At 45.6% G+C, this 14119-nt stretch overlaps 1 protein-coding gene and 1 long non-coding RNA gene across 12 annotated transcripts in view; one reads left to right on the top strand and one right to left on the bottom strand.

Annotated features, from left to right (window-relative positions):
• LOC105030787 (echinoderm microtubule-associated protein-like 6) overlaps positions 1-14119 on the bottom strand; it is a 200103-nt gene that overhangs the window by 153121 nt on the left and 32863 nt on the right. For all 10 annotated transcript variants that reach the window (XR_004576137.1, XR_004576136.1, XR_004576135.1 and 7 more), the window contains exons 8-9: positions 6442-6579; positions 5895-6151 (exon numbers count right to left, since the gene is read on the bottom strand). Coding sequence is in view for 7 of the 10 variants with exons in the window: in XM_034294192.1 (XP_034150083.1) it covers positions 5895-6151; positions 6442-6579 (395 nt within the window). In the remaining 3 variants the exon portion in view is untranslated. The remainder of the gene's footprint in view (positions 1-5894; positions 6152-6441; positions 6580-14119) is intronic.
• LOC114839827 lies at positions 1644-13995 on the top strand. Of its 2 annotated transcripts, XR_004576139.1 has the most exons (3): positions 1644-1933; positions 2753-6072; positions 13526-13995. It is a non-coding gene; the product is annotated as an uncharacterized LOC114839827 (long non-coding RNA). The 2 variants fall into 2 exon arrangements; XR_004576138.1 differs by lacking the exon at positions 13526-13995 and having other exon boundaries at positions 2753-6316.

Raw genomic sequence — 14119 nt, 5'->3', positions numbered from 1 at the left:
CCAATTCCATCAGGGTATACTGTTGCCATGAAAGGGGGCACATGGTCTGCGACAATGCTCAGGTAGGTGGTATGTGTCAAAGTAACATCCACATAAATTGCACAACCCAAGGTTTCCCAGCAGAACATTGCCTAAAGCATCTCACTGCCTCCGCCAGCTTGTCTTCTTGCCATAGTGCATTCTGGTGCCATGTGTTCTCCAGGTAAGCAACGCACACACACCCGGCCATCCACGTGATGTAAAAGAAAACGTGATCAGACCAGGCTACCTTCTTTTATTGCTCTGTGGTCCAGTTCTGATGCTCACATGCCCATTGTAGGCACTTTCGGCAGTGGACAACCGTCACCGTGGGTACTTTGACGGGTCTGCGGCTACGCAGCCCCGTACGCAACAAACTACGGTGCACTGTGTGTTCTGACACCTTTCTATCATTACCAGCATTCACTTTTTCAACAATTTGAGCTACAGCAGCTCATCTGTTGGATCGGACCACACGGGCCAGCCTTCGCTCCCCACGTGCATCAATGAGCCTTGGCCACCTATGACCCTGTCGTCGGTTCACCGCTTTTTCTTCCTTGGACCACTTTTGATAGGTATTGACCACTGCAGACTGGGACAGTCTTAAAGATGCTCTGACCCAGTCATCTAGCCATCAAAATCTGGCCCTTGTCAAAGTCACTCAGATCCTTATACTTTCCCATTTTTACTGCTTCTAACACTTTGAAGACAGAATGTTCACTTGCTGCCAAATATATCCCACTCACTGACAGGTGCCATGATAACGAGATTATCAGTGTTATTAGGGCTGAACGATACATCGAATTTTCATCGTCATCGCGATATGAACTTGCGCGATGAACACATTGCAGCAGACAGCCTGACACGATGAATAAGGGAAAACAGTTTATTACATGCCCTAAGCGCATGTAATAAACGTTTGACCTATCACGTTTAGATCTGAAGACATGGTTGGCGCGTGCATGCTATTTGGCCAATCAGCTGAAGCCCCGGGAAAGTGGCCGACAGCTGTCAATTTAGTTGCGAGTCTGCACAGTGTGTTATACAATGGCGGAGGAAGGAGAGAGTGAGGCGGTGGTTGACGAAGAATTGATAGTGAAAAAGAACAGCACTTCAGATATCTGGAAATATTTTGGATTTAGGAGGGATGACGTGCTACAAACACAGGTACTGTGCCGAACATGCCAAACAGTTGTGGCAACTTCAAGAGGAAACACGACCAACTTCCATCACCACCTGCAATACAACCATAAAGACGAACAATTTAAAACTAGCCAAACAACAAAACAAAAAAATCCGAGTAGCAAATCTAAAACTTTGCCATCACTAACGTTACAACAGCAGTCAATTTCTCAAAGTTTTGCGAGTGTGACTCCTTATGAAACAACATCTAAACGCCACAGAGAAATCACAGCGGCAATAACGTGTTATTTGGCGAAGGACATGATGCCGATAAACACAGTAACCAAAGGTGGTTTTGTGAGCCTGGTAACTAATTTGGACCGAATATACCAGATTCCATCACGGACCTATTTTTCGCAAATCGCCATTCCAAAAATGTATGACGCATGCAGGGAGACTGTGGAATCGGAACTGAGTCAAGTTGAACACTACGCGTGTACCACAGATCTTTGGTCCAGTCGAACGACAGAGCCCTACATCAGCCTTACTGTGCACTTTTTGGATCAAGACTTTGAACTGAAAACGCGATGTCTACAGACATCCTATTTCCCCGGACAGCACACCGCAGAAAACATTGCCTGTGGATTAAGTGATGCTTTGGCCAGCTGGCATTTGCGGGAAGAGCAGCTGGTTTGCATTACTACCGACAACGGGGCGAACGTTGTGAAAGCAATAGAACTCAACCACTGGGTCAGACTTCAGTGCTTTGGCCATAGGCTGCATCTTGCTATTGGTAAGTGTAATGATAATATTTTCTTTAAGTTACGTAAGGGATAGAGCGAGGCGGTTGTTATAATAGCAGCTAAAGTTAACGTTAGTCCTAATCAGCATGAAGGCATTGTATTCGCTGCATAACAAACAGACTCGCTCTACATTATCCCGTTTATTACATGGCTACCTTTCAAATAAATAATTTGACACAAAATATTAATTTAAAAAGAAGTTTATTGATTTAAAAATAAGTGTATTGCTTCCGCTAGAGAAAATAGTACGCTCCGTCTTAATGGTTAGAATCATGTGTGTCTATAGCAACGCTATTTTTCATGGCAACGGTGTCTCTGGTTATTATACTTAGAACAGACCGCATTGTACAACCACGCCACGTAATAATTAAGGGATAATGTATAGCGAGACAAATAATTGATTTAAAAAGGAGTTTATTGATTTAAAAACGATTGTATTGCTTTCGCTAAACAGAAACGTATCCATAGCAACGCTCTGTTTTTCATATACGGTCTGAGCCATGTAATAAATGGTAAGTTACTATTAGGCTAATGCAAGTATTATTTTATTATAAACAATAGGAAACTCTGAGCACTTGTTGTAAGTTGTATTTCCCCACTGCATGGTCAGCATTTATCTAACGTTAACAGGATTATCACTGTGTAAGAATTTTAGTTAATTATGCAGCATTTGAAATATTACTTTATTAAAATAATTATATTACTATAAAATGTAATTTAGTTAAATTATTAATAATTAAATAATTGGCTACAATGTTTACTGGTAGTTTGAGTAGTTTGTAACAATTTATTTCTTATCCTCTTTCCAGGAAATGCTATTAAGGATGACAGCCGCATTGACCGTGCTGCTGGGCTGTGCAAAAAATTGGTGGGACATTTTTCCCACAGCTGGAAACAGAAGACGGCACTAAAAAAAGCACAACAGGAGCACAACCTCCCTGAGCACTCACTCATCACAGAATGTCCAACTAGGTGGGGCTCAAGACAAAAGATGATTGAGAGGGTCTTGGAGCAGCGGCGGGCCATTTCTGATGTCCTATCAGCAGACCGTAAAACACGGCATCTGGTTCCCTCCTGGCAGGACCTGGATGTACTAGAGTCTGTAAACCTGGCATTACGCCCTTTGCAGGAATTTACTGATGCTCTTTCCGGGGAAATCTATGTCAGTGTTTCATATGTGAAACCCGTCCTTCATCTTTTAAAGACATCGGTCCTTGTAGAAAAGGAAGATGACACAGATTTAACCAAGTCCATTAAAGTGAAAATCCTGGATTACATGAATACAAAGTATGATGACCCAGGAACACAAGAACTTCTGGACATCGCATCCTTCATGGACCCCAGGTTCAAGGTCACCTACATCAGCAGTGAAAAAGTTGAGGACATCAAGAGCAGGATCATGTCAGAAATGAAAGGCTCTGCACAGAAGGAGGGGACACATTCTGAGAACACAGAGGGGGCTCTGTTTCACTGTTCACATGAACAGTATTCTGCAATTTGTAGTCATTTTGAGTAGTTGAATGACTTGTCATAACACAGGGACAGATTTCCATTTGAGGGGGTGATGAATGAGGACACACCATTAATCTCATTAATCCTAAACCAAAGTATGCATTCATACAATCCCTCTCTGAAGGTAGTAATACAGACCATTTGAAAAAGGGGGCTCAGGGAAACACATATTAGTTTTGGCCACTTTTTTTGCATACCTAGCCAAGGGCAGCTTGTCCAGAAGCATCTGAAATACAAGAAGGTGCCATCTGATGGAGAATTCTCTGGGGTTGCCTGCACATAGAAATGGCGTTATTTAGCCGTCCCATTCACGTCTGAATATAAAAGAGTCTGAAAAACAAATAGATGCACTATGCCTGGTATTGAGTAAATAATAAAATACAGAAGTGGTGTTTTTCCCCTCCCAAAATATAGTTATTCCAGTCCATACTGTAGATCACCAAACCCCTTAAAGGAACTTGTGTCACTGGGGAAGGAAAGGAATAAATATAAATGTAATAGATGTTAACTCCATCATGCTGCTTTTATATCACTGCTGCTTTTAAACATAACTACTGGGCTAGACATAGAGTTGGTTGAGAGAACACACATCCAATTTAGCCCTTTCTTCTACAGTGTGTTCCTGCATCCTCCTAATGTATACAAATACGTGTTTAAGCGGTGACAAGAAGGACTTCCTATTATATTGCAAAATGAATGCAAGGAAGTGTACAAGTGCTGTTTGTTTTGGAAGAAGGGTGAACAATTGAGACACAACTAACATTAATTTTACTTAATATAATGCTGCCTATGATAAACTAAACACAAGCCACAATTATGCTTGCACCTCTACTTCCTACCTATCCAAGTATTAGGAGGCTTAACTAATAAGGAATATCTAGGCCACTTGTATCATCTGTTATAGATAAACTCTGTAAGGAGGAGATACGTAGTATGTGAACATTACTTCCACTGCTGCCTGTCACCACTCTCCTCCACTCCAGCCACCTGTTTAGGTCACCTGGACCTCCTAAACAGAATAATAGAACCCTAACTAGCTAGTTATTTAACAGTTCAAACAAGGCACAAAACTATTTACTGTAGCTTTTTCCAGGTGTCCTCCTTGTTATAAAGGTAGCTAGCTAGGCTAGTGCCAGTGGGCTGGTTGGCTACCAAATAACTACTGAATCTTTTCTTATCTAAAATGAAAAAATGCTCATATATAAACAATGATTAGGCAAATATACAGGGTAGGTTGTTTAGTCAACATACTGTTGCGGTTATTTCACGTGCGTTCCATACACAATAGCCTGTCTACCTATTAATGTAACAAGCCTAGAATGTAAACAGACTGTAACTGTTGATGTTGCCCTGTCTGGTTGACCAATGGAGATGCATTTCCTCTCTTAAACCCTCCTCCGTGAAATTTGTGTAAAAAACTCGCAACCGCAAAAAAGAAATCGAGAGCAAAATCCAGGGTAACGTAACCAAAAATAGAAAAAAACTGCAGCCAAAGACACATTATCACATTATCAAGAACAAATATTCCCTCTCAAATAAATATTTGCATTCATTTTCAATCAATTTGTTTTTGTATTTCAAAAGATTCTTGCAATATATATATTTTTGATCTCAACACTTTTTAGTTTAAATATTAATTATTTTGTTAGCAGTACCAATACTTGTTTGTTTTTATTGAAACAAAAGTAACTCCATAGAGATATGCATGGAACCAATTTAGTGATTTTGTGTCAAAATCGATAAGGATGGTACCAGTAAGTTTGCCTTGGTCTTTTTTTACTGTTGATATAGGTCCATAGTCATTTGGGGGTAAGGAGGTCCCTTCATTTTTTACAATTTGGCTCATCTGGACTGCCACTTGTTAACCATTACATGGACATGGACTACAAATACCTTAGAGAGAGTATTTCTCTTGAGAATAATGTAATTTATTGGAGGGAAAGTATTGTTTTTTTCTGATTATTTATGTTCATTTTATTATGTACTGATTATTTAAGTATATTTTTCTGTTTGACAGTTTTTCATTGGAAACCACTCAGGCAGACATTTACTGTAAATGTATGGATTTCCTTTTCAGTATAGAATATCTCCAGATTGGTCAATTTCACTCAGGCAGGTGTTGATTACTCATTCCCTAGACACAGACACATGTATCAGCATCCTTCAGTGGCTCATTTGTAGAAGCAGACATGCTTCTGTGCTGCAGCATCTGCTACTCATGTCTAGTGTCTGATGTGATTACCCATTACTCAACACCTCAACACGTCTACACCCACGCACTTCATTTTTCTACAACCTCACAATAAAAACTGTTGTTGATTGTCATAATCGTTTGGAATATTACAACCGTAAAATATCTTGAGTCACTGTTTTTGTTTGTATTAATTTCACATTCTGTTTTGAAGAGCATCTCAATCAATTGTTTGCCAAGTGTTTTACCTGGCATCCTGTAAAAGAGCCTCTCCCCTGCTCCGTCATTGGTCTGCAGGAAACGGCTGTCCACCGACCAGTCCAAATGGGTGATGAAACTAGTTGAGCGGTTGCACTCTCCCACTTTCTTGTAACGCTGGGCGACGGCATAGATGTCCACCAGGCCATCGTTAGAGCCCACTGCCAGGTAAGAACCATCCGGCGAAAACTTCAGCTCATGGATGACTTCTTTTCTGTCTTTAATGTGGACCACCTCCGTCATATCTCTGAGGATTATTTTACAGTCCTGTTTATTTAACAACTATTCATTTTATTTTGTTAAATCAAAAATATTGTCTGTTAACAAGGTGACTTACTGAAAACAAGTAAAAATGTCATAGTACTGTAGGTACTATTCATCAATCCCACAATAAACAATTATGATACAATAATTATGATGTTATATTGTTTTTCTGTGTAATTACAAATCATAAATAATTTGATTAATGGCAAACAAAATACCAAAATATGGCATGTTTGAAAAAAAGCCTTGAGTATGGACCATTTGGTATCCCACCTGACTCGGAGCACAGTGAAAGAGCCGTCCTTCATGCCCAGGGCGAGCTGAGAACCGTCATTGATGAAGGAGACGCTACGCACCGCTTCCTCCATGTTACAGCGGGCAATAAGAGTGTGGTCAGACAAACTCCAGAGCCTGCAACAGAGATTGAATGCAACAAGGGAAAAGACTGAACAGATAATAAGACTCTGAGAAATGGGGCTATTTTAGTAAAGAACTAGAACATACTAACATGCAAGGGAATGATTATAGGTACTGACTAATGCATTGCTTACAGAACATGCTACAGTCTTGATTGAACTGCCAGTCAGAAGGTATAAAACATCAGCTGTGCATACCTAAAATAAACGTTAGTAAACGGGAATGTAACTCTGGTTATATGAGTGGAGCGGAGCCACTTAGAGGGGCTTTAGCTCCTAGTGGTTTACCCTTGCCGCGTCAGCGGCCGTACTGAAAACTCATTATGCAAGATGCAACAGCCAATCAGGGCATGCCTGCCTCTATATAGGAAGCGTGAGCCCAGAGAACACTTTTTATTCAGCATATCCCGGGGGAAGGCTTGGGCAACAGGTCTAGGGGGCTCCGCTCCACTCATATAACCGCAGTTACATTCCCTCTAGGGGGCTCCGCTCCACTCATATAACCGGAGTTACATTCCCTCTAGGAGGCTCCGCTCCACTCATATAACTGGAGTTACATTCCCTCTAGGGGGCTCCGCTCCACTCATATAACCGCAGTTACAATCCCTCTAGGAGGCTCCGCTCCACTCATATAACTGGAGTTACATTCCCTCTAGGGGGCTCCGCTCCACTCATATAACCGGAGTTACATTCCCTCTAGGGGGCTCCGCTCCACTCATATAACCAGAGTTACATTCCCTCTAGGGGGCTCCGCTCCACTCATATAACCGCAGTTACATTCCCTCTAGGGGGCTCCGCTCCACTCATATAACCGCAGTTACATTCCCTCAAGGGGGCTCCGCTCCACTCATATAACCGCAGTTACATTCCCTCTAGGGGGCTCCGCTCCACTCATATAACCGCAGTTACATTCCCTCTAGGGGGCTCCGCTCCACTCATATAACCGGAGTTACATTCCCTCTAAGGGGCTCCGCTCCACTCATATAACCGGAGTTACATTCCCTCTAGGGGGCTCCACTCCACTCATATAACCGGAGTTACATTCCCTCTAGGGGGCTCCGCTCCACTCATATAACCAGAGTTACATTCCCTCTAGGGGGCTCCGCTCCACTCATATAACCGGAGTTACATTCCCTCTAGGGGGCTCCGCTCCACTCATATAACCGGAGTTACATTCCCTCTAGGGGGCTCCGCTCCACTCATATAACCAGAGTTACATTCCCTCTAGGGGGCTCCGCTCCACTCATATAACCGGAGTTACATTCCCTCTAGGGGGCTCCGCTCCACTCATATAACCGCAGTTACATTCCCTCAAGGGGGCTCCGCTCCACTCATAACCGCAGTTACATTCCCTCTAGGGGGCTCCGCTCCACTCATATAACCGCAGTTACATTCCCTCTAGGGGGCTCCGCTCCACTCATATAACCGGAGTTACATTCCCTCTAGGGGGCTCCGCTCCACTCATATAACCGGAGTTACATTCCCTCTAGGGGGCTCCGCTCCACTCATATAACCGGAGTTACATTCCCTCTAGGGGGCTCCGCTCCACTCATATAACCGCAGTTACATTCCCTCTAGGGGGCTCCGCTCCACTCATATAACCAGAGTTACATTCCCTCTAGGGGGCTCCGCTCCACTCATATAACCGCAGTTACATTCCCTCTAGGGGGCTCTGCTCCACTCATATAACCGCAGTTACATTCCCTCTAGGGGGCTCCGCTCCACTCATATAACCGGAGTTACATTCCCTCAAGGGGGCTCCGCTCCACTCATATAACCGCAGTTACATTCCCTCTAGGGGGCTCCGCTCCACTCATATAACCCGGAGTTACATTCCCTCTAGGGGGCTCCGCTCCACTCATATAACCACAGTTACATTCCCTCTAGGGGGCTCCGCTCCACTCATATAACCGCAGTTACATTCCCTCTAGGAGGCTCCGCTCCACTCATATAACCGGAGTTACATTCCCTCTAGGAGGCTCCACTCCACTCATATAACCGGAGTTACATTCCCTCTAGGAGGCTCCGCTCCACTCATATAACCGGAGTTACATTCCCTCTAGGGGGCTCCGCTCCACTCATATAACCGGAGTTATATTCCCTCTAGGAGGCTCCACTCATATAACCGGAGTAACATTCCCAATCACTAACGTTTTATGTCGTGGAGCTCCGCCCCCTGGAGGGGCTTTAGCTCCTAGTGGTTTACAGAGGAGCGAGTGAACCAAGGATGTACTCCCTGCCGGACACAACCAGCATGATTTGTATGAGATGCAGTTAAGAAACCGACCCCTAAAACCTCAAAACTAAACATCCCCGATAGCTGATGAAGTCAGAGAAGGGATGATCGAATGCGTTAAGGATGAAAATCCTCCCCAAGGGCAGGCCTATGAACACATAAGCCGTCCGAGGGAAAAAGAAGGAATGTTGAGTTCAAGCGAAAAGGAAACGTATCCGTTTCACACAAAGCACAACATATAACTCACGCACTACACATCACGAGATGAGGGGCATGAGAATACAGAAAAATATACAAAAATACAGAATGGGGCAAACCCGAGCCAAGTGTTAGCAGGTAGCGACAATACCCCTGAGCCAAGCAGGCCACAGAATTCTGTAGTGTCTTAAGCAGTGATAGAATCAAGGCAAAGCACCATAGAGATTCCATAAGATAGTTCTGAGGTCTTGGGCAACTGCGTAGAGAACCGAATTAACAAAAGACGTGGGAGAGACATCCAGTAAATAGAAACGGAAAAACGCCGAAGGTTATGACCACGACACCACAACGCAAACGTCATCTACCCTGATCCTCTGAAAAAGGGCAGAGGAGGCTGCGACACCAATGCGTGGAGCATGCACGGAGACCCTCTGGAACAACAGAGCCAGATGTCTCATAGGCCAAGCGATGCAATCACAAAACCAGTGGGAGAGAGAGAATGAGGACCACCCACCCGGGAATTGGATTAACAGATAAACAGCTGGGGAGTCAGTCTGATAGACCTGGTGGGCTGCACGTACAGAGTGAGAACGCATACCGGGCATGGACGGTGGAGCCTCTCCTTCTCCTCACGCACATGCGGAAGAGGGAAGAAGGCCTGTAATTCGATAACTCTAGATCAAAAAGAGCTGGTGATAACCTTAGGTACGAAGGATAGGTTAGGTCAGACAGCCTGGGCACTCAGAGAAAACACAGAGATCGCTCACTCGCTTAGCAGAGCATAAAGCAAGGAGCAAGGCAGTCTTAAGGGAGAGCAGCTTAAGAGAAGACTTCTACAGGGCTCAAATGGAGGCTCACAGAGGGCGCAGCACCTTAGCAAAGTCCCACTGCGAGAGCGCCCAGTCTGGCCACCAGGCGCAGACGGCGCATCCCCAAAAGGAAATGGCGGAGATGAGGGTGGCTGAAAACAGTGTTCCCAGCAAAACCCTCATGGCACGCTGAGATAGCCGGTGCGTATCTACGGATAGTTGATGGCGACCTATCCATATCAAAGAGATACTATAAAATGACAGAATCTCCTCCACAGTGTCAGAAGACCTCTGCGCGGATCACATTGCAAACATAGTCCACCGAGTGGAATACATTTTGGACGTAGATCCTTTTTCCAATTCACAGCGAGCTCTAATCGCGTGAGAAGGGACACAACTCGTAAAGTGTGTACTCTGGCCAGCTGCAGGGACGGGGCTAAAATCAGGAGATCGTCTAGATAGGCTAAAATCCTGATGCCTTCCCTGCGTAGGGGTTCCAGTGCCGTCTCCAAGCATTTGGAGAAGGTGCGCAGTGCCAGAGTGTAACCAAATGCAATCCTTGTAGACCTTGCCCTGAAAGGCAAATCTGAAAAACTTCCTGCGCCTGTGAACGATCCGGACATGGAGGTAAGCATCCTTGAGGTCTATGCTCGCACAAAAATGACCGGGAAGGAAGGCTTCCAACAGGCGAGTAGTGGTGAGCTGTTTGGCTACAAGCGCATTCAGATTGCACAGGTCCAAGATCGGGATCCTCTGGGACCTCTGAGATCGGTCCTTTGTTCAACAGTTCCATTATCTCTGACAGGAGAGCAGAAGCTCTGTTGGGCGATGACATCACCGTCTCCACTATTCCCGAGAAGGGAGGGGGAGCCGAGTGAAAATGAATTAGATTGTTCGATCGGGCCAGGCTGACATAGTACAGTGATGACGCAACTCTTCATAACGCTCTGAGAGAGGAAGAGCTTGTAGTTGGTAGTTGGAGGATCTGAGGCGAACTCGGGACCATGGAACGAGAGCCGAGAGCACTTACCATTAGGCTATCCCGCTGTACATCAGGCACAGTGCACTCACTCATTGGAATCTGAGGGAGAACCCGGCATTTGCTAACAAGGACGTTGCACCCAAGGAAGGGACGTGTTGCCATAGAGATGCCGAGCAGCGCCGGCAGAGACCGGGGACTCAGTGAGAACAGGTAGCAAGATGGGGCCAAGAGACGACGACGTTACCTGGTGTTTGAGCATGTCCTAGCAACTGGATTGAGAAGCCTATAGCATCCTGTGAAATCTCAGAATGCTCAGTAGCCCCTGCAAGGCAGGAAAGAGCCCGGCATTTGCATATGCGGACGTTTCTCTAAAGGCGAATGAACGTTGCCATGGCTTAACAGGCTCAGACACCACCTGAGTCTGCACAAAAGCACAACTTACACAAAAGTATTGTTCAGCCTTTTTATTAAAGGAAATGGTGTGGTGGGCCGAATCTGCGACGCCGTCAGGCTCGGCCCGTACCTTGAGGAGGGAGGGAGACGCGGGGGCCGTGAGGGAGACGTGGGGGACATGAGTGTTATGGGTAGGCTCTGTTTTTCCTGTCCCAGCCTGTTTTCCTCTTCCCCTTTTCCTTGTGTGTGTTGTCTGTGTTTGTCTCCCCCTGCTGTGCAAGTGTCGCGCTCACAGAGGATCCTGGCCAAGGGGCGTGGCCATTCTCTCCCGCTCTGTTTCCAGCTAGCTGCAGCACATTTCCATTAATCAACCAGCAGATATAAACCTGGGCTGTTCACCTCTTCAGCGCCAGTTCGTTACAACATTACCCGTGGTAACTTGGCTCTGCAAACCCTCAGACATCTTGCTCCTAGTCCCTATGCGTTCTAGTCAGCTTTATTTCAGTGTGCCCTTGTTAACCTGCATCTCCTCTGTCCAGATTCCGCTCTGACATTGCTGCCTGTTCACCTGCTGCCTGCTCACCTTGCCACACAGCTTCCATTGCTGCCTGCTCACCTGTTGCCTGCTCACTTCGCCATTCAACTCTCCTCGCCGCTCGCCTCCTGGAGCCACTCAACCCTGAACAATTCCTCTGTTTTATTCCGGTTGTGTGAATAAACACTTCAACCGCCTCCCAGAGTCCGTGTGTCTCTCTCAGCATCTGAGTCACAAACCAGAGCCTAACAGTGAGAGAGACGCGGGGGCCGTGAGGGAGACGGGAAAGCTCCTTCCGTCCCTTGTCGGTCTTCTCAAAAGACAGTTGGATGGCGTCGCCGAATACACCCTCCTGGGACAACGGTGCATTGAGGAGGGGTGTGCAATCAGAATCTTGCAGGGAAGACAGAGACAGCCAAAGGTGTCAATGTCTGGCCACAGATGTAGCCACTGATCGCCAGGTGGAAGATTTAAGATTTAAGCCTTAAGATATCCCACAACCTCCCCAACGTCACGTGACAACAGAGTAGGTGAACAGTCTAAAATATGGGAGGCCGCTGACGCGAGGAGAGCAACGTTGTTCGCCACGACCAGGGCCTGTGATCCTAAGACGTCACAGGATCACAAAGCTGCCCCGTGTTGTGGTCCTTGTGGATGGTAAGGCGGCTTCTTCCCAGACCAGCCTAATGACGGCAGACCAGCCCAACTCGGGCTCCAGACAAGGGACGGCCGAGCTGATGGTTGTTTGTCTACCTTCGACCCTGGTGAAAGTAGCTTAGCATTTAACCGGAGCTCTGGCAGAAGCTGGAGAGGACCAGGAACCCTCAGCGAATGCCTTAAAACCTCGGAGTCCACCAGCTTGACGCACTCAGCCCTAAAGGACATGTCGGAAAGGTTCCTTCGGCGTCGGCAGAGGGGGCAGGGGATCCGTAAGGCAGCCTTTTCGATCATGCCCGCAAACTCTTTGACTGCCCCTGCCCCCTCTGCCTCCATTGACTTGTAGGCCGTAGTGCAATCAGTCTGTTGCTGGTAGGCTCTTCTCTAACTAGAACATCACTCTCTTGTTGCACTGGCATTTGAAAGTTGAGCTGTCTACATGCAAAAAGTTGGAGACCTGATAGTCGTTGAGTCCATCTGACCAGCTAAATTTGATTACCCATCCCACACAATAAGAGAAAAAGTTTTATAATCCATGTTAACTAAAACTACTGAAGATTGAGCTGTCTACATGCAAAAAGTTGGAGACCTGATAGTCGTTGAGTCCATCTGACCAGCTAAATTTGATTACCCATCCCACACAATAAGAGAAAAAGTTTTCTAATCCATGTTAACTAAAACTACTGAAGATATGGGATCAATGTTAATACTGTTTTTACCTAAGTAACCTTGAATGTATTTTATACTTTCCCTTCAGAAAGTATTCAGACCCCTTTCAATTTCCCCACATTTTGTTGTGTTATAAGCTAAATGTATAATTCATATAATCAAATATCAATAATATTGTGTGATGCCCGGGTACTGGTCGCATCTGATGCCCAGGCACTGATCTCACACCCCCAAAAAAGGACGCCTGGACTGGAAAGTACAAGACCATGGAGAGCTTGCAAGGGGAGAGGAATGAGACTAGGACGGTCTGGAGAGCGAGCGCGTGTTGCAGGGGTGGGGCACGGAAACTTCAAGAGGCAGCCAGGTGTGGAAACACTTGCCTGTCTCATGAGATATGAGGCAGCAATAGAAAGGGAGAGGAAAGTTGATTTTTTTTCATCTCTCTCTCTCTCTCACTCATAGACTGCTGAGGATCTCTGGACCACCGCAGTCTTCGCTACACACACCAGGCCCTAATTGATCAAGAGAGACATCCCTGCCACATAACTCTTCCGCTGTTCCTTTTTGTTTTGGTTTCAGTTTTGCTTAGTTTTGGGTTATTTTCCTTTGTACAACAAATGCAGCGAAGGCCTGCGTCTGCCCACCCTCTCTGTCCTCTGCCTGTTACAATTTACGAAGCGAAAAAGTTTATATAACACTTTTTAGAAAATATTAAAAACTGAAATATGTAACTGACAATTATTCAAACCCTTATTCTGTACTTTGTAGAAATGTAATTGCAATCCCAGCTTTGAATCTGCTTGGGTATCCCTCTATCAGCCACCATTCTTCCTTGCCGATCCTCTCAATCTCTGTGAGATTGGATAGGGAGCATCAGTGAATTGCGATTTTCAGGTCTCCTCACAGATGTTCAATAGGGTTCAAGTCCAGGCTTTGGCTGGTCCACTAAAGGACATACCAAGACTTGTTCACCACAGTCAACATCCTGGATCAGGTTTTCTTCTCCTCATCCTTCCCTCAATCCTGATGAATCTCTCAGGTCCTGCCGCCCAGAAG

The sequence above is a fragment of the Esox lucius genome, chromosome 9 (assembly GCF_011004845.1).
Source record: "Esox lucius isolate fEsoLuc1 chromosome 9, fEsoLuc1.pri, whole genome shotgun sequence".
NCBI classification, from domain to species: domain Eukaryota; kingdom Metazoa; phylum Chordata; class Actinopteri; order Esociformes; family Esocidae; genus Esox; species Esox lucius.
This window is presented reverse-complemented; position numbering and strand designations above follow the sequence as displayed.